This window comes from Sciurus carolinensis, chromosome 7 (genome assembly GCF_902686445.1).
Source record: "Sciurus carolinensis chromosome 7, mSciCar1.2, whole genome shotgun sequence".
In the NCBI taxonomy this organism is placed as follows: Eukaryota; Metazoa; Chordata; class Mammalia; order Rodentia; family Sciuridae; genus Sciurus; species Sciurus carolinensis.
In genome coordinates, this window is record NC_062219.1 from 30,006,793 (window position 1) to 30,027,650 (window position 20,858).

The 20,858-nt window shown below is 34.3% G+C and overlaps 1 protein-coding gene across 11 annotated transcripts in view; it reads left to right on the forward strand.

The window, feature by feature from the left end:
• Positions 1–20,858, forward strand: part of Ahi1 (Abelson helper integration site 1) — a 185,378-nt gene that overhangs the window by 125,849 nt on the left and 38,671 nt on the right. For 9 of the 11 annotated variants that reach the window (XR_007109403.1, XM_047557598.1, XM_047557601.1 and 6 more), the window contains one exon: positions 20,603–20,765. The exons of 1 other annotated variant lie outside the window; for it this stretch is intronic. Coding sequence is in view for 8 of the 10 variants with exons in the window: in XM_047557598.1 (XP_047413554.1) it covers positions 20,603–20,765 (163 nt within the window). In the remaining 2 variants the exon portion in view is untranslated. Of the gene's footprint in view, positions 1–17,841; positions 20,265–20,602; positions 20,766–20,858 lie in introns of those variants that run through there. One more of the 11 variants, XR_007109404.1, reaches the window with a different exon arrangement.

Genomic DNA, 20,858 nt, shown 5'->3' on the forward strand with positions numbered 1-20,858 from the left:
TAGGTTTTCAATTGAACCCAGGTTCCTTTTGATGTGTATTTCTGAGGTAGGTCTATAATTCTCCTTCTGTCTCTTTACTACCATCTAAGGCTGTTCTACCCCTCCTCCATGGTCCCCCAGCTTGCTGACAGTTAGCCTTGGCCCTTTCTCCATGACTTCTAAATGGAGACACAAGTCTATTCCTTACCTGATGCCCCCAAGTCTGCTGAACCGGTAATCTGATTTTCACAGAAATATAATTATACTCAATATTCAGAGTAAGGGATAAGAAGGAGTCTCTCAGAAAATTGAACAAAGTGAGATATTTGTAATTCTAAACTTTGTACTGTCCTGGCCTGAAAAGGAGAGATAACCATGAGTCAAGTAACTCCTTGAACCTGTGGGAAAAAAACAGAAAGGGAGTTGACCAGGATTTCAGAATGGCTGAGGCCAGGGTCCTGAATGACTTCCTGACCATGTATGTATCTAACCCTCAGTTTCCAGCTTACATCTTTCCCCATTATCACTCCCTCTTCCCTTTTGCTCCAAGTGTTGAGGAATGGCTCATGTCTAGGAGAGTGCTAAATGCCAATTGCAGTTATTCAGCAGGTGAAGGAAATAAGTAAGAATTTCTCAAGCCTCTCTTTTAGGGAATGCTGTGTTTCTTGATGGTCCAAGTTAGAATTCTAAATGGACTATTCAGTAAATATATGGTTATAGGGGATAGTTTGATCCTATAGCACTATAATATAATGGCAGTGACCCTTAAGTAAATATAGATTAGCTAAGAACAAAACCACCTCTATTCCTTTGTTGTGTTCCCTCTTTCTCTTCTTAATTTACTTATTTCCTTTTTTGTATTTTATTTATTACATGAACTTTGAATATTTTTTGGAGGGGGTATTGGAATTTGTTTTCTTTTTGACATAAATAGTACCCTGCCTATTTTTGAGATGTCTTTAATAGAGGTGAAAAAGAATATCCCCGCATGACATGACCTTATCCTTCAAAAAGAATCATACCTCTCTTTTTAAGTGGCTATCATCTCTTCTTTTTTGCATACCGAACTCTTAATTTTGTTCATATCTAAGAGTACATTTTTCAAATTTTTTTTTCAAGAAATATAAAATTGGAGATGAATTATCTACACATATATTTAAAAATATCTCTCGATTGTCTTTGCATAAGGTCAATTTTTTATTATTTTGACATTTCCTATTTGACTAAGAACATTGTGGAAACTGGTCATCTTTGCCTTCTGGCATTTAGTGTTGCAGGAGAGACCCTAGACATCAGCTGGATGGTAATTTTTTTGCACAGATAGCCTGTTCAGGCTGCTCATCTATTATAGATTTTATTTTCTTTATACCTAATGTCCTAGCTCAGTTTTAATGACCAAAAGGATTACCTTCTTCTCACTGAGTAATTTCCACTCAGATGCTACACTGTTAATAGGAAATTCAAATAAGACTTGAGACAATCACAATATTAGATTATTTGAAAAGAATTAAATCTTGCCGCTTTAAGAACTAGCTCCTGCACCTGCTTATAGGCAGTATATTATCAGCCTCAGATTAATCAAAGGTCACTGTCTGAATCCTGAAAGACAGGTGTAAAAGTTAGTTAAGAGTTAAATCAGCTCAGGTTTGAGTACTGTGTTTACTTTAAATGAAGGACTTATTTGCAAATCAAAGAGAAAGCACAGCCAGCATAAGGAAATGTTCCCCAAGTTAAAACATACCTGCCTTTTAATGTATAATCATATGCATAGCAGAGTTCACATCTTTTCATATTTTCTGACATAATTAATATTCCTGTAGGACATTAAAACATAGTAAACCATGCTGAATATATATAAAGCATTTTTAGTAATTTGAGGAGTATTGTTTTTCAATCTCTTCCAGTGAAAACTGATATAATGAATTCAGATAGCATCAGTATGGACTATTCTAATTGATTTCTTAAATTTTTGTAAATTTTCTACATTTCAAATCCTTTACCAACTAATATTACTCTTTATTCTTAATTTATTCAGTGATGTTCTAAACCTGTTAGAATAATTTTTCTTTTTAACAGATGGATTTTTGACAGTTTATAAAAACACAGCTTGCACTTTCACAGAAGCCTACACATCTACCACAGTAGTTCAAATAATATCCAGACAGTCTGGATTTTATTAAGATTATACCAAATATGGAATATTTGCTGTTTGTCTAAAGTCTTTTCTTAATTATTAGAATTTAAAATGCTCTTGGTCTGTTTGTAATTTAAATATTTATTCATTATTGTTATGAGACCAATTTTGCAAGCGTTTAGTACATTCATTCTGCAATTATACCCCTTCTAAGGGCTGATTGATATTTTTTGTCATATTATTATCAGTTGTAAATATGTGTAAGACTTAATTTGTCACCTTGAAAATATTTCTGAGATATTCATGATGTTGGTTGCTCTTAACACTAAATTTATTCATAAAGGTACTGATCCAAATCATGTAAGTTAAATTTTACTCTGAATCTCTTCTAGATTACAAGGTATCTGCTGAATCACAGCCTCTGCAACAGGAGTCCCCTGTGTTTCTCCTTTGCTTGCAAAGCAATAAACCTTCTTTTTCTTTTTCTCAAAAAAAAAAAAAAAAAAAAAAAAGATATCTGTGCTTTTTTGCAACATTTTGAGTTGTTAGATTGTTATTGTTTTGCCCTTTCTTCAGGTTTACAACATGGTTATCTACTACATTTTTATACTTTGTATAATATACTTGATATATAATTTATATAAAACATGGCTGTTTCATGTTTTAATATAATATTTTGGACAGCTTGTTTATGGATAAATGCATGAATTCAAGTGAAATGTCTTCAAAGGGCACACTTTATTTTCTCCAATCTAGCATTTTCCAGGAATTCATAATATGTAAACTGGGATGAATGTGCCCCTATAAAACTCATAAAATAGAACCTATGTCCAATCTCTTCCTGTATGTAATTGCAGGGTGGGGAGGGAACTCATAAACTCTAACTTTTATAACTTAAGTCATAAAAGAATCTTTTTCACTTATCAATAAAGTAACAATTCAAAGCAGTTCCATTGAAATTCAAACATAAATGCAAACTATATTCATTTTTAAAAATGACTTGTAGCTATCCATACTATAACATTTTTCTTAAATGTCTGCACATTGGATTTTTCTCCAGACACTGTAAATAATGAAGCATATATTATTTTTCCTGCATTAGTATGCTCCACTGATGTTTATGTTTTTCTTAGACTTCCCCCAATTCTTTTTGGCTTTGCTAAATTCTAAATTTTTTTCATTATTTAGAGAGTACTTTATTAGTTTCTGTAATCAAATCCACATAGATAAGACCTTACATATTTAGTACGATGTATTACCCCTGTACAAATAGAAAAAAATTAAGTTTAACGTTTCTAGACAAATATGGTTGTTAATTTCTGTACAATGCCAACTCAACATGGTAAGCTGGGATAATTTTTCTAAAGTTGACAGCACAGCTAGTTTCCAAAAATTTAAATTTTATATATATATATATATATATATATATATATGTATATATATATAAATATAAATATATATATTGGTCTCTATATATAGAGACCAATAATAGCAGTATGTTATGTATCAATAGCAGCAACAGCTTTTCCAGGTTCTGCAGTCATCTGAACAAAATTATAGAGACATGCAGCACACTCCATTATCTAATTTTTTTTTATCTGACAAGCTTAAAATTCTGAAAATTTCATGTTATTGGAGGCCGTTGTAGTAACAGTGGCATGGACTCAATTTATTTTCTCAATTATCAGCAGATAGGTATACAGTATGCTCATGACAGAACTCTACCAGATGCTACATATGTAGTGCCTATGCACTACACACACACACACACACACACACACACACACATATTTCTATATATACATATATGTGTGTGTGTATATACACATACATTGTGTGTGTCTGTGTGTGTGTGTATGTGTGTGTGTGTACATGGTTTTCTGTGTCTTTATAAAATATGTCTTTGGGTATCCCTTGATCTTACTAGAAAAATGACCTGTAAACAGTTAAATCCTAATATATGAGATGAATAACTGAAGTTCAAAGCAATAATGAAAAGGATGTCATGTCCCTAAGGCAGTTTGCACACAATATAGCAACATGAAATAGGATGAATACCACAGGGATTCCTAGGACTGAAGTGGTTTGGAAAGACTATTTAGAACAGACTTTTAACTGGATCTTAAAAGAAGGATGGGACTTTAAAAGGAATAGGACATTCTAGACCAGAGTAACAGTGTAACCAAAGATTATAACAGAAGGAAAGTACCTACAGTTTATAGACCACTGAAGCAGAGTAGATGAGATAGGAAAAAATTAGAAAAGATGATTTGGGCATGATTTGTAAGGATGACTGGGTATTAGATTAACAATGAAGAACCATCAGTATAAACATTAGTAAAGTATTTGAGTGTGAGAAAAATATGATCAAGGGGGATGTTTTTAAATTTCAGAGAATTTGAATCTAATTCTTTTATTGGTACATATTATTTAAGCAGAATGTTGGGCTAAATTATGGCATATTCTTATATTCATAAAAACATGATTCTGATTTGACTCCCCAGTACCTCCCCACCTGTCCCTCTACCCTGCCCCAGACCTTGATCTCCGCACTACTTGGTATCCTTTCTACTTTTATGGCATCCCTTTTATTTTCCTGGTTTTTCCGTCTAGCTTCCACATATGAAGGAAAAACACACTTTTTTTTCTCCACACCTGACTTATTTCACTCAAAATTATGTTCTCCAGTTGCATCCATTTTCCTGAAAATGACATAATTTTGTTCTTTATGGCTAAATAAAACTTACTGTGTATATATACCACATTTTCTTTATTCATTCATCTATTAATGAACACCTAGGCTTTTTCCATAACTTAACTGTTGTGAATTGTGCTATGATAGATGGGTATGAATGTATCCCTAAGTATGCTGACCTAATTCTTTTGGATAAAAAAGGAGTGGTATAGCTGGATCATATGGTACTTCTATTTTAAGCTTCCTGAGGAACCTCCATACTGATTTCCATAGTGGTGTACTATTTTATATTCCCAACAGTGTATGAGTTACTTCTTTCTTCATCCTTGCCTGTACTTACTGTAGTTGTATTCTTGATGATTACCATTCCAACTGGAATAAGATAGAATCTCAGTATAGTTTTGATTTGTATTTTTCTGATGGATGGCTAAAGACATTGAACATTTTTCACATAATTGTTGGATATTTGTACTTCTTTGGAGAAGTATCTGTTCCACATATTTGCCCATTTATTAATGGGATTATTTGAGGGGTTTTAGTATTGTTTTATTTTGTTTTTTAGTTCTCTAAATATTCTGGATATTAACCCTCTGTCAGAAGAGTAGCTGTAAAACATTTTCTCCCATTCTACAAGTTGTCTCTTCACTATTAATCGTTTACTTTGCTGTGAAGCTTTTTATTTTGATGTCATCCCATTTATTGATTTTTGCTCTTATTTCCTGAGCTATAAGGATTCTGTTCAGGAAGTCTTTATCTTTGCTGGTATGTTCAAGTGCAAAAATGTCTGGTCTTAATTCTGATTCATTTTGAGTTGACTTTTGTACAGAGTGAGAGATAAGGATCTGTTTCATTCTTCTACATATGGATATCCAATTTTCCCAGCACCTTTTGCTAAAGAGGCTATCTTTTCTCCAATATGTGTTTTGGGCACATTTATCAAGAATTCAGAGAACTGTACTTATGTGGGTTTGTCTTTGTGTCTTCTACTCTGTTTCATTGGTCTACATGTCTGTTTTTTATATCAATACCTTGTTGTTTTTGTTATCACAGCTCTGTAGTATAATTTGAAATCAAGTATTGTGATGCCTCCAATGTTGCTCTTTTTGCTTAGGGATTGCAATGACTATTCTGGGTCTTTTTTCCTTCCACATGAATTTTAGGATTGATTTTCCTAGTTCTGTGAAGAATATCATCGATGTTTTGATGGAGCTTTTACTGAATCTGTAGATCACTTATGGTAATATTAATTCTGCCTATCCATGAACATGGGGGCCTGTCCATCTTCTAGGATCTTCTTCAGTTTCTTTTTTCAGTGTTCTGTAATTTTATTGTAGAGGTTTTACACCTCCTTGATTAGGTTTATTGCTAAGTTTAGGGGATGGTTAATGTTTGTTTTTTTGTTTGACGCTATTGTGAATGGAATTGTTTTCCTAGTTTTTTTTCTCAGTGGATTCTTAGAAAAAAAAACTATTAATTTTTATATGCTGGTCTTGTATTCTGTCACTTCGCTGAATTTATTTATCAGCTATAGAAGTCCTCTGCTGGTACCTCTAGGGTCTTCTAAGTATAGGATCATGCAAATGGGAACAATTTGCCTTCTTTCTTTCTTATTTGTATCTCTCTTTCTTTCCTATTTGCTTATTTCTCTTGTCTAATTTCTCTGTCTAAAATTTCAAGCATTATATTGAATAGGAGTGGTGATAGTAAACATTCTTTGCTAATTGAATTCAGGAGCACATTAAAAGGATCATACACCATGATCAAGTCAGTTTCATCCCAGAAATGCAAGGATGGTTCAACCTATAAAAATCAATAAATGTAATAATACACCACCTAAATAGAAACAAGGACAAATACCATATGATCATCTTAATAGATGCATAAAAAGCTTTCAACAAAATTCAGTACCCCTTCATTATAAAAAATCCCTAAAGAAAGTAAGGATAGAAGGAACTCATCTCAAAATAATAAAGGCTATATATGACAAGGCCAACATAGAATGTGGAAAAATTGAAAGTATTTCCTCTAAAAGTCAGGAACGAGGTAAGAGAATAATGTTTTAAAAGATTCAACTCATGAAATGAAAGCAGGTGGGTGGAGAAAGGAAGAAGGTAAATGAGCTGTGAAGCTACTGAAATCCATGTTTAAGGTGATAATAGTCTGAGTAAGAAATCATGGAAATGGAAATGAAAAAGATTAGAAGTTTAGAAGTTATTAAACTATATTTCTCTTTAAAGTCTACATTCAGAAGGTTAGAGGACAAACCCCCATAAGAAAACACATGGGGAGAGAAGAGACAGGAGATCAGGAATAGTGTAACATCTTGAAAACTAATGAGGAGTACAGAAGTAGGAAGAGTTTTTGTTTGGAAGAGTACAAGCAGGACCCTAGACAAGGAAGCTGGTTTCACACTAGGAGGTGTGATGAATCAGAATTAATTGAGGAAGCCTGTTATGAGAAGATGATGGAAAATAGAAGAGTAGTTAATTTTGCCTTGTGTATATGTTGCTGACCTATTTCAGAAAGAAAAGAAAGCATTATACCAAAAGAGCTGCCATGATACTAATCTATTTAGAATGTACAGTAAATATTTCCTTTTTTCATAATTTTTAAAACTAAAAATCAAAATTTGGTAGTTTCCATTCAAACTAAACATATTTCAGATGAAAGGAAAGATCCAGAATATGAATGGGGCAGGAGAAAGATGTAAACTGCACTTTCTTGCATTTGACAGAAGAATACAGGTCAGTTGTGGAAAGGTCTTTTACCAAGGAACTTAACTTTTCTAATTGGTAAAGTGAGGAAGGTGGAAGAAATTGATCTTAAAGTACACTTTCAGGTCTTTTAGTTCTGTAAATTTTTTCCTTCTGCTTGTATTGCTCCAGGGCAACATATTAAAGCTAATCATCCTTTGAATGGTCGATGGTCATTTCACTCATTCTTCTGTTCTCAGGACTCAGAATCTACTTCCAGGTATACATATGGTAGTTCAGTTTACCAAATCAAGCAACACCCAACACCATTGTTGCTATTGGAAATTTCATGCTGCTTAATAAGTAAGTAGTCATAGGCCAGTTGTCTTCAGTGGATCAAAACCTAAGACCCAGCCTGCTATGGTGGTGTGCTTCTGTAATCCAAGCTACTTGGGAGGCAGAAACAGGACCACTACCTCCTTGGCAACACTCTGACCCTGTCCCCCCAAAAAAAGTCCCTTCAAGACTGCAGGACCTGATCTTGCCACCAGTGTTTGATGAAATGATGCCGGACATCTGGATGTGGTATCCAGATAGCTGTGCAGTTCAGCCAGAGCACTGAAGTGTAGAGTGTGTAGTGCAGTGTGAAAGAGGGATGGCGCTGCTCAGGTCAGGTGTGCTATTGAACCAACACCCATCTGTTTTGTTCATTTCATATTTCACTAGATTTCCTAATACAAGGAACAGGATGCTTAGTTATATACCCTTGGTAGAAGTTGAAGAATAAATCTGGGCAATTCAAAAGAGCATAAATATTTTTAAAACAGTACTTATAAGCATAGAGAACCTGAAGAAATTAAAATCATTCAACTTTAGACTCTCGGTAATTTAAATCTTAAAGATTTAAGTGCTGAGTACAGTGTCTGGCACAGAGCAATCAGGTAGCCACTAACCATTGCTGTATTACCCTCAGTACAACGCTATGCTTCTTTCCTTGCTGGATTCCATCAAATTGTTTTTGACATACTGTCAAGCCTTTCAAAATTCTCTCTCCAAAACCATAAAGCTAACATATTTTATAATGTTCCTTATAAATCATCTTTATTCAAAACATTAGAAAAACATTAAGCAGTACACAAAATCAAAATAGCAATTATTTCTTTACCTTCCAGCCATTTAAGTTTTTACACGTTTTGTTTGGGAGGTATTATTACTTAATAGTAATTTCAGTTTTATATGGTTTTTAAACAAAGCTTTCACTGCATATCTTTTAAAATAGGATTTGGTGATTACTTAAACTTTTTCTTTCCCAAAAAGTAAAATAAAATTTGGTTACCTTAAGGAAGCATTGAAATGTCTATAGCAGAAACCAAACTTTAAGTTGGTCATGTCATGAAACAAAGAAATCATTGAGAAAAGAAAAAAAAAATTAACATTCCTCATTACAGGAATATAATTTTCCTTTTTGGTAGAAATTTAAACAAAAGTTATCAAACTAGCTGTTTTTCCTTAAATGAACATCAACCACCTGTATACTAATATTCCATATATTCTTATTTTGTCATACGCAAGTCTACAAAATTCCATCTTCCTATAATGTTCTTTATTCTGCCATCATCTCAGTGTTCCCAGCAGTGAAATCAATTTTTTGACAGATGGCCCCATAGCAGTCACTAACACAGACACCTCTTGGTATAACCACATAATTGTCTCACAGATTAGCTAGATGCTTGAAGATTAAGTGAGATAAATCCCTAGAGGAAGTAAGACTTGTTCTGTTATTATTGAAACTTAATAAAGTTTTCTTGTCACCATATCAGTGGCTGATTATATCTTATGGCACCATGGGTACACTTCTGTGGGAGCATGTTTATATTTAGATGATATTTTACCAGACCTGGAAATAAATGTTTGTCTTCAGAAATAGAGTTGAAGTTAGTAGATCTTTACTTGCTTTTGAAAACATTGTCATATTTATGATTATAGGTTTTCCATAGAAATGTTTTACTATAATATACTATTCTATGATCATTTGAAGAGCTTCAAGAACTGAATAATAATAATTAGACCTAACATTTATTGAGTACTTCTTGTGTACCAGACATTGTGGAAAGTGTTTTATGTAGACGATTTCACTTAGATATCCTACTTTTTTTTTTTAATTTAAAGAATGCTATATTTTTATAGAAGGAAGTAATAAAGAGGTAACTCATAAAGTACTTACTTCCTATAAGGTTCCCTGAATTTGTTAATATTTCTTTTTTTTATTTTTTTTATTGTAAACAAATGGGATACATGTTGTTTCTCTGTTTGTACATAGCATAAAGGCATACCATTTGTGTAATCGTAAATTTACATAGGGTAATGTTGTTTGATTCATTCTGTTATTTTTTCCCTTCCCCCCACCCCTCCCACCACTCTTTTCCCTCTATACAGTCCTTCCTTCCTCCATTCTTGCCCCCCTCCCTAACCCTAACTCTAACCCTAACACTAACCCCTCCCACCCCCCATTATGTGTCCTCATCCACTTATTAGCGATATCATTTGTCCTTTGGTTTTTTGAGATTGGCTTATCTCACTTAGCATGATATTCTCCAATTTCATCCATTTTCCTGCAAATGCCATAATTTTATCATTCTTTATGGCTGAGTAATATTCCATTGTATATATATACCACAGTTTCTTTATCCATTCATCAATTGAAGGACATCTAGGTTGGTTCCACAATCTGGCTATTGTGAACTGAGCAGCTATGAACATTGATGTGGCTGTATCTCTGTAATATGCTGAATTTAGATATCATACTTCTATAAGATATTCTTATCACCCCTTGTCAATGGGAAAAACAATATGAAGGGTTTATAAGGGTCATATAGAAACATTTAGATTTAATGCATTAATGCATTATAATACACTAACCAAATACCTTAACTCTTTAAAACCAAAATCAACTTACATGAATAAATTCTTAATGTCACTCAGTAGAACAAGGCAGATTTTGTGGAAATTAGTAGTAGTTCAGGTGATAATAACAGTAGTTAACATTTGTGAAACCATTTGTATTTTTAAAAATTCTGCTACATGTTATGTGTTATCCCATCTATTTTGTGTAACATCACTGTACCACTTAATGAAATTAGGCAGAGGGTGTAGTGACAAAGGCTGTAGATAGTTGAACTCCACTGGAAGGCTGAACAAAATGACAACAAAAAGGGTCATGAAAACCTTGACTTGAGATAGCCCAGTACAGATTCCTACATCTTAATAAATCTACCAGGAAAGTTATCTAAAATATTGCTTGGAATACATCCCATCCACCCACTAAGAAGTTTCAGACAGATAATGGTTTGAGGTTAGTGAATAGAATCTTAGTTGATTTCTTAGGAAGAGTAACACTTCAGTTTTAATAACTGTGGGTGGTTTAAAGATACATAAGTAGCAAGAGAGTAATCTGGATGTGAGAAGGGGATCTTGGGGTTTGGTGGGAAGAAAGGGGCCCAGAAGCTGTGGTTTTTCTAGTGCACTGGCAGAATCACCTGTGACCTTGAGAAAGGAAATTACAAACACCTGCTACACTTCAAACTATGCTACCCACATGCCACAGACAGCTGTCTGAAGAACAGGAGTAAAGGAATGAGAAGGTAGTTATGGGTGGCACCCAAAAATTAGGTGAGGGGGCTCCTCCTGCTCTTCCTTGAGACCTACTTGGAAATCTCACTGATTCTTAGGTATTCCCACTAATACCTAAGTGTGAATGATTCCCCAGATAATGTTCTAATCTTAGTTTTTCTCTCCTTTATCCATTCAACTAGAAAACTCTTTACAATCAGTTCTTAGGCTGTTAATGTTTGGTCACCTAGAAAACCAAAAACTGAGTACAGCTCAGTAAAATTTCTGCCTTCCCCCACGGCCTTCACTGGGTCTTGCCACTTTAATTTGCTGTCTCTGGTGTCACCAGCTGCTTGGTTCTTACCAACAATACCTTGGTAATGTATTAGGCTAATCTGATTCTTTCATGTCCCACATATGTTGCTTTCTCCATCCATTGTATTTCCACAGTCTGATCTTTTATTCCATTATCAGAGCCAGCCAGATCAGGATTACCCTCTCGGACATGGAAAGCTGTAGTCTCTTTGTCTGTATTTTTGCTTGTACTGTTGCTTTTTCATCATAAGCAACTTTACCTTCAATAACAATCTATGATTTTTATAACATCTTTATTTAAATATAGTTGACAGAGCATAGAATTCTCCTTTTCAAGATACACTTCAGTGGTTTTTAATGTTTAGAGAATTACACAGCCATCACCACCATCTGTTTTTAAAATGTATTCCTTGCCCCCTCAAAAAAATCCCATATCCATTAGCAGTAACCTCCCTCCATTTCTTACATTAGATTTCTTATCTAAGAAACCATTGCCTGATCCAACCAAGGTTACAAAGATTACATTCTATATTGCCTTATGAAAGTTTTATAAATATTTTAGGAATAGAATTGCTGCATCATAACATTTGAGGAACTGCCAAAATATTTTCCAAAGTACCAAAATTGCTTTAAAATCCCCTCAAGTGAATGAGGGTTCCAGTTTTTCCACATCCCACTTATTACTTTTTTTTTAAATCTTCTAAGTTTGATTTGCATTTCCCTAATGACTAAAGGTGTGAGCATCTTTTGAAGTGCTGTGTATATGTCCACTTTGGGGAAATGTCTAATTCAAACCCTTTACCTCTCTTCTAAATGAGCAAATTATATTTTATTAAATTATATAACTTAGATATATTTTAAATTAACATATTGTATGTGTAAGATATTCAGAGCTTATTTTCTCAAACCTAGATATAAATTTTTGGAGTTGAGGTTACAAGACATACTTAGTTTAGAAATTATGGTCATATTTATTGCTGTGGGTAATACAGAAAGCACTAGTTATTTTATCACACTCGATAAACTTTTGGGAGTTGAATAATAATTATACTTAACTCTCTTAATTGAGTTCTTACTATGTGCCAGACATACAGTATATGAATTTTTCTATTAATTATATAAAATTGTATTATTTGTATTATTCATATCTAATTAAGTTTATCTTTTTATTACTGACATAAGAATTCTTTATGAACTCTAGATATAGGTTCTTATTAAATACACAATACAGGTTCTTATTAAATACACAAATTTAATGGATACAAGTTCTTATTAAATACACAATTCAATAAATATTTTCTCCCATCCCATAGGTTTTCTTTTCTTTTTCTTCATTATATTCTTTGAAGCACAAAAATTTTGATAAATTCTAATCTATCTACTTTTTTCACTTGTACTTTAGATTTCCTATCTAAGAAACCATTGCCTGATCCAACCAAGTTTTCAAAGATTACATTCTATATTGCCTTATGAAAGTTTTATAAATATTTTAGTTCTTTTAAGCCATTTTTAGTTAATTTTTATGTAATATGAGTTATGGATCCAACTTTTGTTCTGCATGTGGCAGTCCAGTTTTGTAGCCCTATTTATTCAAAAAAGTGGGGTTTTTTTCCTCATTTTACAATCTTAGTCCCCTTCATGAAAATTAGTTGACCATGAATGTAAGGGTTTATAGCTAGATTTTCAGTGTATTCACATTGATTCGTATGCATGTCCTTATGTCACCTTTATACTGTTTTATTTTCTATATCTTTGTGGAAATTTTTTAATCAGAGTGTTTCCTCCAACTTTGTCCTTTTTAGAAATTGTTTCAGTTATTGTAGGTTCCTTGAATCTTATTATCATCTCCTCTTGTTTTTCTGGTATGCACAAGTGAGTACATTTGATGGTGTCCCATTAGTCTCTGAGGCTTTCTTCATTTTAGTTCACTAATTTTCTTTCTGTTCCTCAGACTAGATAGTTTCAATTTACTTATCTTGAAGTTCACTGAATCTTTCCTCTACAACTTCAGATCTACTGTCGTATCTCTCTAGAAAATATTGTTCTTTTCAACCCTGGAGTATTATTCAGTTCAGAATTTGGGGGAATTTTTAAAATACCCTTTCTACTGACATTTTCTATTTGGTGAGATATTATTCTCATACTGTCTCAATTGTTTAGACAGTTTTTTCTTTACGTCTTTGAACATCTTTATATTACTAATTCAAAATCTTTTGTCTAGTAAATTCAACATCTGGATTTTCTCAGAAATAATTTCTGCTAACATTTTGGCTCCATTTTCCTGTTTCTTTGTGCTTTTCATGGTTTTTTTGTTGGTAACTGGACATTTGAGGTAATATAATGTGGCAAACATGGAAATCAAGTTCTCTAGTCCCAACTCATCACCACCTAAGGTAGATGCATGTTAAACAGTTGCCATTGATTGTTTTTGACAAATGCTCTAGGGGTACAATCTTTCATATAGCGTACTCCTGAGTCATGTCTAATGAAATTACCCCTGAAAATAGAGATTTTCAGGGAGCTGCTCCACAGTCATAGAGGGATGCTTCTCTGGGGATGGAACTTTGGAGGCACTCTAAACCCATTCTGTCCTCTGCACTGACTGCTAGGCAACTAGATTTCACAGCCATTGAATTTCTGAGACTGTCGACTTTCAAAGTTGCCAGAAGCTGGCAAGGAAGTAATGGGCATGGGTCAACTTAAAATACAAAGCTTGCTATTTTACCAGAATTCAGCTGTTTTTTCTTTCAAATGCAACCATTGGTTTGTTGCAAGCCTTTGGTTAGTTTTCAGATTTCTGATGAAGTTGATTTAGAAAAATTCTGACAGTGTTCTTAATTTCATGCAGGAGCCAATTTTTATGATTCCACCATTCTAGAAATGATTCCCTTCTGCTTGTTTGTTCTGAAGCTCAGAGTTTTCCATTTGCTTCTTAATATTCGGTTTGCTACTTTCTATCTTGCTAAGTAAAATCATTTTTAGTAATTTTTAGAGTCCCCTACTCAATAGTCTATATTTCCAAACTGTGTATCAAAATTAGGATTATATGCTAAAGTGAAATATCTTATCCTTTCTGTTACTATATCTGCATCTTCTTCTCCATTAAACCAAACACTCATAAGCATGTATATGAACTTTTCCAACAATATTTGGATTGGCATTGAAATTAGAAATATATAGGCCTCAGTGTTTTCATGACACGAGCAGTTAATTATTGATGTCTGACTGCTATCTTTTTCATATAAAGATACTATTCAAGATTTATGTTTGTCAGCTTTCTATTATTGTAAACAATTTCCCAAGATAATAACTTAAAAGAGGGAAACATTTACTTGGGCTCACGATCTTAGCACTCTTGCTTTTGGACCTGGAGTAAGACCATGCATCATGGAAGAAGTACATGGTAGAGAGAGCTGCTCATCTCCTGGCAGCCAGGAAGCAAAAAGAAATTGATACCCCACAAATTCTTTAAGGGCATGCGCACAACAACATAAGATGGCTCACTAGTTCCCATCTTTTTTTTTTTTTTTTTTTTTCTTGTGGTTCTGGGGATTGAACCCAGGGACTTGTACATGTGAGGCAAGCACTCTACCAACTGAGCTACATCTCCAGCCAGGTCCCATCTTTTAAAGGTTCTACCACCTCCCTGTAGCACCATGGGCTGCACACCAATCTAACACATAGGAGTTTTAGGGGAGACACATATCCAAATCATTGCATTCTGCCCCTGATTCCCAAAGGCTTATGTCTGTCTCATAATGCAAAATGCATTCAATCTGTTTCCAAGAATCTCCAGTCTTAGCTATGCCAACTTTGCTGGTCCAGTGTCTCCTCTGAGACTCAAGGGAAACATAGCCATGAGCCCCTGTAAAAGTCAAGACAAGTTATACACTTCCAAGATACAACAGCACAGGTAAACATTTCCAATCTAAAAGTAGTAAATAGGCATGGAATGTAGGAATTAGATCAAAGGAAGGTCAATAAAAGATATATTTTAGAACCATTTTTGGCATATGACCTGAATAAACACTTCTGAAAAGAAGAAATACAAAAGGTGAATAAATATATGGGGAAAATTCTCAATATCATTAGCAATCAAGGAAATGCAATCAAAACTGTAATGAGATACCATCTTTCCCCAGTTAGAATGATTATTATGAAAAATCTCATAATAATGGTTGCTAGTGAGAGTGTGAATAAAAAGGAACCCTGTGAACAGTTGGTAGGAATATAAATTAGTACAACCACCATGGAAAATGGTATGGAGATTCCTCAAAGAAGCACAAATAGAACTACCATCCAGCAGTCACATTCCTGAGTACATATCCAAGTGAAATGAAATCAGCATACAAAAGAGATACCACTAACCCATATTTATTGCAGCACTGTTCGCAATAGCTAAGATATGTAATCAACCTAGGTACCTATCAACAGATGAGTAGACAAAGAAAATGTGATATATATATAAATAGAGAGATATGTCTGTATATACATCTATCTATACACACACACAATGGAGTATTCAGCCATAAAAAGAATGAAATTCTGTTGTTCGCAGCAAAATGGATGGTACTGGAGGACATCAAAGTATAACATTAAGCATAATAAACCAGTACAGAAAGACAAGTATTCTTGAGAATATGTGGAAACTGAAAGGAAAATTAATAAAAAGTTAACCTTAAAGTAAAAGAGGGATGCTTAGGGATTAGGAGGGGGAACAAGACTAAAGAAGGGTGTATGGACATAATTAATTCATGATATATGCATATATGGAATACCATAATAAATTGCACTAATCTACACAATAAAAAATTAAATTTTTTACAAGAAACTTTTCAATAAAACACTGATGATTCACTATAACAAAGTGTATGAGTTGTGATTTCCAGTAAGAAAAGATTTAATTGGTAGCTATTATATTTGAGCTACTGTAACAAAATACCATAGACCAAGTGACTTATAAACAACAGAAAATTCTTATGGTTCTGGAGGCTAGGAAATCAAGCCTGAAATCAAGGTGCTGGCATATTCTGTGTCTGATGAGGGCCTATTTCCTAGATCACAGATGATATCTTCTCTGTATCTTCACAGGGTGAAAGGGGCAAGGAAACATTGCAGCCATGATTGTGACCTTGCAACATGGCTTTGAGAAAGAGAATCTAAGCACATATGGTCCTCAATTAAAATGGTTTAACTTTAGGGTGGTGTTGAAACAGTACCCTTATGACTGTTCTGTTCTTTGCTTTCAGTACAATATTCACTGTATTACTTAAGACAGTCAAGACTTTGTTATAAAGTAGGACTTATGTTATATGATTTTGCCCAAATTTAGGCTAATATAATTATGCTTTAGTCAATTTAAGGTAGGACAGGATAAGCAGTGATGTTTGATAAATTAGGTATATTAAATATATTTTCAACTTAGGGCTTATTGGAATATAATCCCATTATAAATCAAGGAGCTCTGTAAACAAAGTAGGTTTTGTGAAATAACTCATTTCCCAGACCTATTTTTACTGACATGGGCACATTAGCTCATGTCTATAACTTTTGTACAGAAAGATTTCAAAACTACTCTGTCAGCTCAAGAGGCAGATAATATTGCTGAGGATAATTCTGTCCTGCCTACATGAAAACCACTCTGGGGAAGAAATGGTACATTACAGAAATACTTATCAGGAGAATGATCAAGACATTTTCTGTAGTAAGACCTGACAGACAAGGTGGAAGATAAAGCTAATATTAATTCAAAACAAACCTCTTGATGGAACTATGCTTCCCAACTTTTTTACAGTTTTACATTATTATAAACATTGAGATAAGAACATCTTAATTGTAGATGGAGAAGTTATGATTTATTCAGAATCTACATCAAATTTAGACAAGTAATGAAGTTTGCTATGTAAAATATGACCCTCAGAAAAGAATAAATGGTTTTCATTCAAGAAGATAAAAGCACAGTGCATAGAAACACACACTGGAACACAAGCAGATTCTCATAAACCACGTGTTTTTTGTCTTGTGCCTCCAGTATGTTAAGAGAATAGTAATAGCCAAATGGTCAAATTGTAGTGTCAAAATGTGAACCATTGACACATTAAACACTGGTTCCTTGCTGTATAACACCACCATACTTAAATGCCAATAGAGATATAATGGAGATGTGCTCTACAGACTTTTCCAGTATTCTAGAGAATGTATCCTTACCAACCATCACCCTCCCAAGGATGCTGGTTGTGAGGTTTGATGACAAAGACATTGTTTCCACATCAAGAGATTTGTAGTTCCCAGGCAGAATGATTTTAAGGAATTCATCTGTTACCATTAGTTTGTGGGACTGCTCTAGTCTACTTGGGGCTGCCATACCCCCAAAATACCATAAACTGGGTGACTTACATACATTTTCTTTCTCACAGCCTTGGAGCCAAGACCAAGATGCTGACAGGATTGATTCTTCTGAGGCCTATCTTGGTTTGTAGATAGTCACCTTCTCATTATGTCCCCACACAACCTTTTTCTCTGTCATATATGCTCCTGCTGTCTCTTCCTTTTCTTATAAAGACACTCGTCCCATTGATCAGGAATCTACCCTCATGACCTCATTCAACCATAATTGCTTCCTTAAAGGCCATATTTACAAGTACAGTATTGAGGGTGTAATTCAGTCCATAACATTCATACACTGTAGAACATCAATGTTGGTAAGTCTTGCCAGGTGACTTGACGTATGTATTTAGTTATGTAAGAGAATATAGTAATCAGTGGATACTGTAATAGGAAAAATGTATTTTGGGACCTTATACAAGTTTTTGTGGACCCCTGTAACAATGAAGGGATTCTTTGATCAACAAATCCTCATGAAATATCCAGTAAAAGTTTCTAAACTTCAGTTTGAAGAGCTCCAGATTGCTAGTAGTCCCCACAGTGATAAGCCTGATATGGAACTTCCTAAATGATTCTAGTGCCTGAACTGACTGCCTCCTGTTCTCCTTTCCAGCAGCCCACCTAGGACTCAGATAAATAAGCATACATTGATCTTGTCTTTGCATAAGACTCATTAAGGTTGTGGTATCTCAGTATGGCAGAGCCGGGATGAGGAACAATAGGAACAAACCCATGTCTTGGGACTGGGGTTTTGTGTGTCATGAAAGGGACTCAGTGGGCCTGCAGGTGATCCAGGACAGTTGGTGTTCTTAGCATAAGGAACTCTTTTTGTGCCACTATCCAAAAATGCATTTTAACCTTCTTTCCTCTTTGCTTCTTTTTCCCCATAGGTGATTCTAGACAAAGGTGGCCTATAAATAGGTTTGGTTTTGTGAGAAAAAGAAAAATCTGGGTTATAAGTCTTGATCATACCACTTACTAATTTATTTGACTTACTAGTTTATTTAACTTTAATTTACCAGTTATTATTTGTACATCAAATTCCTCCTTTGTCCAGTGAAAATAAGAATATCTACCCTCAGAGTTTTCATGTGGGCTTAATAAGATAATACACAAGCACCTACCATGAAGTTCAGAACAGGTATTCAGTTTTTAAAATTAGTTTTTCTCTTTCATGGTAGTGCCAAGTGGGAGAATGAAGACAAGGATAACAGGAGAAGGAAGAACAAAGGGAAAAATTAAAGTTTCTACTTTCACATAAGGTTTAGCATCATCATACTATAAGAGATTTATTTATAAACCTTAATGTCCTGCACTGCATGATGTAAATTAGGTACTATGCTAGGTAGTACTATAAGCATTGCATTTGAACCATTTAGATTATCATTACTGCCCTTATACCAAATAGTGACAAGTTAATTCCAAACTGATTAATTAAAATCACCTGTTGATATGTTAATAAATCTTACTGTTTTTAAAGGTACCAGAACTGTTTTGTGAACACTAATAGAATCCCCTTCCATCTTTCCATTGGCAATATTATTGAGTCTGAACTCCTTTGCCATTCATGATCTGACCCCTACTTCCTCCCTCAGCCCTAACCTCCCTCACCCTGCATCTTGACACTCACCCACAATGCCAGGCTCCCTTTATACTGAACTATTTTGAGTTTGTCTTTGCTGGACTCTCATACATGTGGTGAAATCTGGCTGAGATACACTTCCCCTCACTACCCAGTGAATTCCTGATTATTTTTTAGTTTTCCTGCAAATGCTTAATGAAATATCTCTTGTAGATATTGTCCTATTTACCAGGTATAGTTAATAAAGCAGCAGGCACATTAAGATTTCAGTAGTTAAGTGAATGAATCAGTACTCAATCTAATTGCAAATGATTACAATGATTTTCTATTTCATCTATAGTTGTGTAAGCTGTATATTTGCAAACCCTTTCTAAATAAGGGGAAAAAAGTAGAATAAGTATATTCTTCAGATCTAATATGGATCAAGTACTTCAGATCTAATATGGATCAAGATCTCCCTTCCTTCAACTGCTATGAGGGATTTTTAAGTGCCGGTGCAGCCACTACCATACCATTTTTGACTTGAGTTTTTCCAAAGGAAAAAAAATCAAATAAAATGATTACTATAATAATACAAAGAAGAAAATTCTCACAGAAAGAACTTTCCTATTAAATTTGGACCTAGTGAAAGTGAAAGTAAGCTTAGAAGGATGTTTTCAAAGATAGAAGATTTAGATTGTTTACATAAAACACCAAAAACTATGTTTTTCTAGAGAAACATCTCAAAAAGAGACATTAACAGTAAACCAAGCGATCACAACAAAATTGTGCAATCAGGTTGTTCCATTGAGCTTTTCCTTTTTGTAAAACTATTAACCTTCTGAAGAATTTTCTTTCAGGTGCATCTGCTTGCACAGAGAACAGGATCTAAAGGTGTAGTATAAAACACTTCTAAGAAAGTGAATGGTGTGTGAGCTTTTTTTTATTTGCTTCTCAAGTAATTTACTTTAAAAAATTTAACATCTGCTATTTTGAAGCTAATCTTAGTGTGTTGGATGTTCTTAACCATTTCACAGTCCCACAGTCTTTTATCTTGCTGCTCCTGCTGTCTTCCCACCACCCCTGGTTCCATTAGCAAACCCTGAGACAGCCTCAGACTTACCCAAGTACTGCTTTGGTTTCAGCTGCTCTTCTGCAAGAGGAAGTGAGTGTTGGGGGTTTCTCTGTGGCACAGTTGTGATAAAGCTGTGGTGGTCTTATCTCTCTTTTAGGTAGTGGCTCTTTATGACTATACAGCGAGCCGATCAGATGAACTAACCATCCATCGTGGAGACATTATCCGAGTGTTTTTCAAAGATAATGAAGACTGGTGGTATGGCAGCATAGGAAAGGGACAGGAAGGTTATTTTCCAGCTAATCATGTGGCTAGTGAAAGTAAGTTTTATGCTCCCTTCCTGGTTTACTAATATGGTCTAACTGATAGTCCAAGATCTTATCATTTTCTACCCTTTAGTTTACTGTCTTTGT